The 8626-nt window shown below is 34.4% G+C and overlaps 1 protein-coding gene across 1 annotated transcript; it reads right to left on the bottom strand.

The window, feature by feature from the left end:
* Window positions 1–2114: 2114 nt before the first annotated feature.
* LOC21404447 (protein PHR1-LIKE 3) lies at window positions 2115–7697 on the bottom strand. Its single transcript, XM_010109473.2, has 7 exons — window positions 7442–7697; window positions 7139–7340; window positions 4154–4230; window positions 3998–4052; window positions 3553–3643; window positions 3399–3468; window positions 2115–2945 (listed from the first exon to the last, which is right to left on the bottom strand). The coding sequence occupies exons 2-7, from the start codon at window positions 7323–7325 to the stop codon at window positions 2493–2495; spliced, it is 933 nt and encodes a 310-aa protein (XP_010107775.1). The 5' UTR covers window positions 7326–7340; window positions 7442–7697; the 3' UTR covers window positions 2115–2492.
* Window positions 7698–8626: the final 929 nt, after the last annotated feature.

The raw sequence follows: 8626 nt of genomic DNA, 5'->3' as shown, positions 1-8626 counted from the left end.
AGGGCAAAATGGGAATTTTAGAATTACGGAATTCTAAAATTAAATACTCGAAAATTATTGATTGAGAATTAATTATTATTTAAATAATGTGATTATTTAAATTTGAATTTGAATTGTGAACATAATTTAAATTTATCCTTTTGAACTTATTTGATAAGTTGTTCAATTTAGAATTCAAATTAATTTAAGTTTGACTTAAATTCGAATTTGAATTTGAATTAAAATTGGACTACAGGATAAATGATGTTTTCTCTTCCTTCCCTATCTGTTATTGGCGCCACACATAAGGTGAAACCCTAATAGTGTGGGCGGCCACCTTATGGATAAGGGGAAGGGAGTTTTTGTTCCAAATTCAAATTGGAGATAGGTATTTGATTCTGTTTTGAAGTTTGACTTCTACTCTTTAAATATGAGAATGATAGAAAATTGTGAAAATAATTTTTGAAACATTTTTTCAGCCCTAATTGAGTGTGGCCGAATTTCATATGGGAAAAAGAGAAGAAAATTTTTTCTCTCAAAAAATATTCCACATCGTGCATGCGTTGGTGTTTGTGGAAATTCGAGTGTTTAAGAAACCTGTTTTGTCTCACGTGTGCTCACACACACGTCTACGTGGAATCAAGGAATTGACGTGGAAGACTTTGGTATTCTAAACACAAAACTTGGAGCAAGGAGTGCGCGTGGTCAAAGAACTCAAGTTATCATCCGAGTCGGCTTCCAGGTATTTTTTCGGATTGAGTTCTTGATATATAAATTAATGCGATTAATTTATTCGTGCATAAATTAATATAATCTATAGAGTATCTCAAAAGTTTTTCTGAAATTTTTGTTATACACGATCCGCCTCTCCCCACGCTTCCGCAGCTGAATTCGATTCGGCAACCAGCAAAAAATTGCCCAAGTGACCAAAATATGCATCAATAGAGCTTAAAACACTGTCACTTTACCAAATATCTCGAACCCTCACAAACCAAGATCCTTTAGCTCTTCAATCTCATTGAGATCGAAGTTGTGGGGTTCTTTGAGTTTGAAGCTCGAGAACAATTTCGTGGGTTGTTGTACGGCTGGTGGTAGAGCCATGACCAGTCCGGTTATGGCTTCGGTTGCGACGAGGAGAAGCCATCAAAGGTACCGGCGATTATGCTGCAGCCCATCAAATGGGTCATGTTCATTTACTGAGTTTTTTTTTCTTTAATGCTTGAAAGCGTTGTTGCAGGTTAATTTATGATAATACCCTCATCAGATGGGTCATATGCTTGACACGTGACAAATTCCGTCACTCATTGTAACAGAGGAGGAAAACTTGTTAAAAGAATTAAGTTCGGGGGGAACGGGTGTTACTTTTGAAAATTCAGATGGCAAAGTGTTCAGAGGGAAATTTTGAAATTAATCATAAAATTTAAGTGGAGATTACTTAAGAAACGTATCCAAATGGAATTAGATTCTCGATTTTGATGGAAAAGCTTCGGAGATTCCTCCAACTTATAAACTTATGGCCCGTTTAGTTTGCTGATTGGAGTTGAGATATGACTTTATGTGAAAACTTTTTATTATAGTAAAACTCAAATCGGTGAAATAAACGGAGCCTTAAGAAATATTCCGTTACTTGGCTCGAGTTTTGTATTTATGTAAGAAAAAACATTACAATGCAAAAAGTTAAATTTGAGTTGTCATTCAAACCAACAAAACGAATGGGCCTAGGAATTTGTTCAACATGCGACTATTTCGTTTAAAAACGACAACAACACTATTTTGAAACGACAATAACTTGGAAAGGAAGGGACATTGTATAAAAAAGATAAAAAGTAAAAAACGACAACATCCTCATAAAATAACTCCGAAAAAGACAATAATATGTAAAGCGACACGGAATTACTTTTGTTTTTCAAATAGAGTACGATGGCCCTGCAGATTTTAATTAATTGCTCCTTTTATTAAGGGGTATAAATAAGGAATAAGGATTAATTGCTCATATTCTTCTTTGTTTTGCTTTCTTGTTTCTGTTTTTGTTTTCTTATTTTGCGCTATTAACAAAAATACTTGGAGCACCACTATGAAGCACCCAAAAAGAAAAAAAAATTGAAGCACCACCACAAATATAAAATGGACCCCACTTACATATTTTATACCGCGAGATTCACCTTCTATTATTAGGTGGTGCTCACCGCCTCCGATACTTAACATTGTTCCTGTGCTAAAGTTGCTTGCTTAAAGTCTTTTGACTCATGTTTCAATGTACATTTGACGGGAATCACGAGAAGCATAAGCTTTATGAAAATAAAATGAAAAGGAAATTAGAACATTTTCTCTGCGTGTAAAACTAGCAAATCTAAATTGATTGAAAGGTTTCCCCCACATCAAAAGACCTGCTTTTACCAATATACAAACCTCAGATTATACAAAACCATAAAAAGGATGCCACATCTAGAACTACACAAGCAGGAAAATAAAAATAAAAATAAAAATGACTCCATTTTCAAAGGATAACTGATTCACCCAATATTGGTCATCCATTCCACTTCTTGCCTCATGTTGCCCTCCAAGGGCATTAGCTCTCCATTGCCAAGGAAGGGTCTTGGTCTTTTCTTCATCATCATGGCAGCAGCCTGCGAACTCATACCCATTGGGGAAACCGGGCTTCCGGTTGATGTCAACCCACCGTCAATCGACCAGTTGCCGAGGCGGGCCAGCATGCTTGTACCAGCGGCTTTATTATCCAAAGCCACAGTAATGTCGGACAAGCAAGGCATTCTTAGCGTATCAGTTGGAGCCATTTCTTGGCAGTCACTTGACACCTTAATGGCTAGTTCAGAAAGCTCTGCCCTTGCAGCTTCAAGCCCAGCTGATACCGCAGCCTGGTCGTTCAGCGCTTTACAAGCTTTCTCGAGTATGGATTGAAGGTATTTTCCCTGTGCTTCAATCCGAAGTTGAAGACGACGTTGCACCTGCTCATCGGTATAACCACAACAAATTGAAAGTGCTTTTTAATATCTAAAAACTATAGGCCTTGTTCTTTTCACAACTCAAGTTCTATTGCTACAGTATTTTTCCTTATAAAAATTCAAATTCTACTTTTTTGCTGCAGTGTTTTTCTCTCACAAACACAACTCGAGTTCTTAACTTTGAGTTGTGAAACAAACACCCTCTATAATTGGATTGCAACTCAAGAAAGGAAAGAACAAAGGGTATGTCCCGGTTGGCCGGCTTGGCTTATTATAAGCTTTATACGTAAACATAATTAGTCATTAAGTTGGGAAGGAAAAATCTTAAATATCCACAAAAAGGGCTTAGAATTGTTGTTTAGAAGCTCATATGGCGATTGTCATGTCGCTGAAGTCGGTTTTCCTAATGCAAAAACCTATTAGCTGAAACTTTCTAGTCAAATAAAGAAGACTAACCTCCAGCTGCTCATGAAGTCTTCGTTGGACTTCCATTTGTACTCGCAAAGCCTCGGTAACCTGGTAACCACTGTTTGGAGAATGAAAAGCTTCAATATGAGAAAAACAAAAATTGATAAGCAATTAGTAGAAAGCGTGAAATTATATCGCATACTCATTAATGTCTTGTGCTATAACTCTTGACGTGGACGACGTAGATGAGCCGGTGTCCTGACTTTCTGCGATGCAAGAGGCTGCAGCTCCAACTACACATTAATTTTTAACTGATTAGTATTTCAAAGCTCAATCTGTTGTCATGAATCGAAGCACTGACACTGAATGTTATAACTTATAAATGAGAGAGTAAACTTTGTAGAATTATCAGTATGCAAAATTTCCCATATTGGTAGATATATTCCTGGAAATGTGAAATTAATTCGGAGAAACAAGAACTGAATCAAGCTGAATATGGTAACTCTTAAAGCTGAATATGGTAACTCTTAAAGCTAAATATACCGATGCAACATAGTGAAGACCAAAAAAGAAAAGATGAAGCTAGAGTTCTTGAAGGTTTTTGCAAAATGTCCCATACTAAGATCTTAAAAATTCAGGGTCTATACCATCCTTAGAGTTTTCAGTAGAATCCTTGCATGATTGCTTCCCCAATCTGTATTTCTGCAAGCAGAGTTTGTGGCTTTGAGAAGTTTAGAACGCAATAGAAGCTTTTATTATAAAAATCGTCTTCCTTGAAGATAGTTATCATGGTAAGAACAAACCTGAAGATGTGATTTCAAGTGATAAAGAGTAAGGCCTTTTACTCCCATCGTTCTCATAATAGTCTTGGGTGTTGCTTCTGCAAAGTATAACGAGATGAAACCAGAAAATCAGGTCAAACTTATAAATCTTTGATAAGAACCGCACTGAAATCTGATATGTAATTGTCATTGACAAATGTAACAAGCCAGACCCTAGATTTGTTCGATAAAAATTTCTTGGGAAAAGGAACAAAAATGACGGGGTTACATAGACTAAATTGTTCCGAGATCAAATATAGGTGATTAAGGCCTCGTTTACTTCGCGGATTCGAGTTTTCAATTCGAGCTGAGATGTGACATTTTCTGAGAGCTTTTCACTGTAGCAGAAAAAGTTAGATGTGATATTTTCTGAGAGCTTTTTACTGTAGAAACCTAAAACTGAAAACTCGAATCGGTGAAATGAACGAGGCCTCAGTGTTTCTGTTGATTTGTGAAAATATGTTTCGTCTTAACTATCTTGAGCCTATGTTGTCTTAGGTGTTCCAACCTATTTTTCCTAAGATTCAGGTTGTGGAAAATTCATACTGTCAAATTTAGATAGGGAGTGATTGTTTTTTGGTCTAAAGCGGGGATCAGATTCTATCAACATTTTAAGATGACATCATTATCTAGTTGATGCTCGATCACAGGAATTATATATGCTTGCTGAGAAGAGTTGAGTAGGAAAAAAAAAAAGATTCACTTCCAGGGACCAAGATAAGTTGCAGTCTTACTGTATCCTTTCGCCAACTCAACACTCGGGTCAGGCTAGCATAACTGATAATCATGAGTACTATCTTTTACAAGCAAAAGGATAAAAGAAGTCTAATAGAATAGGAAAAAATGCTGCTTACCGGGACTTTACACCTCTTATAATTTAATGAAGTAACCATTTAGCAATATAGCTCTAGACAACATAGGTCCTTAGTTGTGTAATGTTTGAAACAAAAGTAAACTGAGGCTGAAAGCAGTTTGATAAAAAAGGACACTGAAGTTAATCACCAAAATAACTGAATGTGCAACTTCCAGCTTTTCTGGGGTACACAGTTTCACTGAAGGCAAAACTCAATGGTTGCCCACGAAAATTGATCGTCCGCAGGTACATGGCATGCCATCCCCTTAGACATAGTTAGCTAACCAACCTAGTAAGTAAAGGCATTGGTTCTCCTAAGATTATCATAACCAATGCTCTTAGAGCATGACCTTTAATTATGATGAAAGCATGACTTCTATGGGGCTTCGGATATTGCTAGAAATAAACAAGAAAACTAGGTGGAAAAGAAGTGGAAGTACTCATAAGTCAATTTGTTAGAAAATGAAATTTGAATTGTAGATGGGAGGCTTTTAGAAAGATTTTTGCAAATGGTTTCCCATGGTAGATAAATCTATGTACATGTTAGGTTTACTCTTGACTCAAATTCTGTAGCAAATTTTTGTCCCTTTGGACGTGGGATGAATAAAAGAAAACCTACTTCTTAAAAAAAATTATAGGATAATGCTTTATATAAATTGTTTCATGGCATAGGATAACATTATATAGATAATGCCTGGAATCTATAAAAAATATATATATAAAAAAAAAATCTCTAGGCTGGTCTCCCTTAAATAAATACAACAATACTACAATTTGTGAGATGATCAAAAATAACAAAAGAATCTTTTAAGGAAAAAAACATAAAGCCTAAGACCATTTGGTTCAATGGCACCGAGGTTTGGGTGGGGTGGGGTGGGGTGGGGGTGGGGGTGGAGCTTTAGGGCAGGTTGCAGGTTCGTTCCTGCCTTGTTTCTCCAAAAAGAAAAAGAAAAAGAAAAAAAAAAAAAAACCAAAGTAATTGAACAAAATACCATAAGAAAAAATTGTCCTATAATTTTACTCATAGAAATGTAACTCCATTCAATATTGTACCATGTAGTCCCAAGAACTATGAAACTAAATTAGAGGGAAAAAAAGCGAGATTGAAATAGACAGGTAATATAAGAAAATAACCTTAAATGTTATAAGTTGAATCAATCAATATCAAGCAACCTCAGTTTTGTGAGGCAACTCCACAGGTGATAGCAACATAAGCAATCATTAAAAGAGTTGAAGAGCAGTTATGGGGAATAATAAAGTCAACACCATAAACATTAATTACAATAAAGTCAACACCATAAACATTAATTATAAACCCTCCCTCCAAGAAATAAACAAGGATAGGAACATTGTCAAATCACTGGAATTCAGCCAAAGTGCCAAACCACTAACCCACTCCAAAAACTGATGCACACTTACAGATATTTGCAAGGATAAGAATGTTATATTACAAATTTGCTCTTATAAATATGTTATCTGGTGTTTAATAATAATAATAATAAAAAGAATTCTATGCCAGTGTAGCCAAAAACGATGTCAACATAATTCTGAATGGGCCAAGTTAAATATCCTACTTTTCTTACTTTGAAACTTTAATGGATAAATGTGTTTTTTCATACTCAGTCGCATAGTAAAATTTTTAATTAAGAAAACCAAAATAAAACAAACAAAATAAAAAGAAACCCTTCATTGAACTGAAAAGGCATGACTTCATAACACCAAACAAAAATCAAGGACCCTCATTAACCTTGAATTCCAAATAATCTGGCCCGTTCATTTCGCTGATTCGAGTTTAGAATTCGAATTTTGCTACAGTAAAAAATTCTAACAAACAATCACATCTAACTTTTTTGTTACAGTAAAAAACTCTCACATAAAATTACATCTCAACTCAAATTAAAAACTCAAATCAATGAACTAAACGGGCCCATGAAGAGCAAAAATTACAAAAACAGAAAAAAAAACTATTCTTGGACAAGAATAAAAATTAAAAATAAAGTAACGATAATAATAATAACAACAACAACAATAATAATAATAATAATAATAATAATAATAATAATAACAGCAATAATAATAATGATAATAATAATAATAATAATAATAATACGCACTATCAGGACCGCCAAGCTGGGTGACGGCGTCAACAAATCTGTCATGGAGCTCAGCAGTCCATCGAAGCCTTGGCTTGGGATCCGTCGTCAGAACAAGGCAACCGTCACCGGGCAAGTTCATCCCATCCAACGATCCCTGATAATCCCCAACTCCATCCAACGGCAGAGAATGGATGCTTGAGTACATTCTTCTCTTCTCCACCTTTAAAATACACCAAAAAGAAAATTAAGGAAAACCCACAAAAAGTTTCCAGAAAAATGGGCGGAGAGATATTGGAAGACCCTTTGGGGGCAAATGGATACCTGGGTCGGTGCTCGGAGCCCCAGAAAGTTAGAGAAAAGAGAGAGGGAATATGAGAAGATTATATCAGTGATGGGTTTTTACTCAAATGGGTCATAGAGAGAGAAAGTGATCAAACAAGGTCATGCAGTGAGGAGAAGAGAAAAGAGGCTTGTCTTTTTGTTGCGTCTCTGTCTTCAGTTTCTCTCTCTTCTTCTCAATGTTTGAGGAGAGAGAGAGAGGAAGATGAAAGAGAGGCAAAATCTGCACTATTTTGGTTGGCATGTGATTGTTTTGGTGTTTTTTTTTCTTTTTTTTTTTGCCTCCTTTATTTGTTATATTATTAATTTTTTAAAGTTGTTTAGTTCGGTCTCGTTCACTTTGTGGATTTAAGTTTTCAATTTGAGTTGAGATGTGACATTTTTGAGAGCTTTTCACTGTAGTAAAAAAAGTTAGATGTGACATTTTCTGAGAGCTTTTTACTGTAAAAATCTAAAATTGAAAACTCGAATCGGTGAAATGAACGAGGCCTTCATTTATTTGAGTTTTTAATTTAAGTTGAGATGTGATTTTATGTTAAAACTTTTTACTATAGTAAAAAAATTAAATGTAACTGTTTCTGAAAGCTTTTTATTATAACACAACTCGAATCGGTATAATGAACATGACCTTAGATTTCTAAGGTAGGTGGAATGATGGGAGCTTTTAATTGTTTTTAATTTCAAAATTTATATTAAAAATTATATATTATGCATATTTTCTAATTTTAATATGGTTTTGACATGATCTAACAGTAAGAACATATACTATCAATAGATCTTCTTTATTTGAAGGATTTTTTAAAGAAAAATTTGGTTAGATGGCCTTTTTTTACCACATCTTTTCATAAATGTCTAAATTTTTTATTTTACAAAAATGACAACTTTGTTTACATGAGTCAATCATGATTGACTTATAGACCACAGTTAATCGGTAATTGACCCATCGTTAATCAGTGATTGATCAATTTATTATTAATTTATTAATGATTTATCATTAATAAATATGTAATTTGTTGATTAAAATTGATTAATTACTAATTGATTTTAATTTATTATTAACTAATATTAATTAATAATAAAGAATAATTGAGTTAATAGTCAATCAGTGATTGATTGTTAAGTCTAATAAGTGATGTCAATCAATAATTGACCACTAAATTAATAAAA

The sequence above is a fragment of the Morus notabilis genome, unplaced genomic scaffold (assembly GCF_000414095.1).
Source record: "Morus notabilis unplaced genomic scaffold, ASM41409v2 Scaffold783, whole genome shotgun sequence".
NCBI lineage: Eukaryota > Viridiplantae > Streptophyta > Magnoliopsida > Rosales > Moraceae > Morus > Morus notabilis.
Note: the sequence above shows the minus strand (reverse complement) of the source record. Positions and strands in the feature narration are given on the sequence as shown.

What these genes read in the sequence shown, in the direction of transcription:
- LOC21404447 (XM_010109473.2), bottom strand. Translation starts at nt 7,325, where the DNA reads ATGTACTCAAGCATCCATTCTCTGCCGTTGGATGGAGTTGGGGATTAT. An exon ending in TACTGAAAACTCTAAGGATG is followed by an intron (nt 3,644 to 3,997) that starts GTATAGACCCTG and finishes ATTAATGTGTAG; the next exon opens with TTGGAGCTGCAGCCTCTTGC. An exon ending in ATAGCACAAGACATTAATGA is followed by an intron (nt 3,469 to 3,552) that starts GTATGCGATATA and finishes TTCTCCAAACAG; the next exon opens with TGGTTACCAGGTTACCGAGG.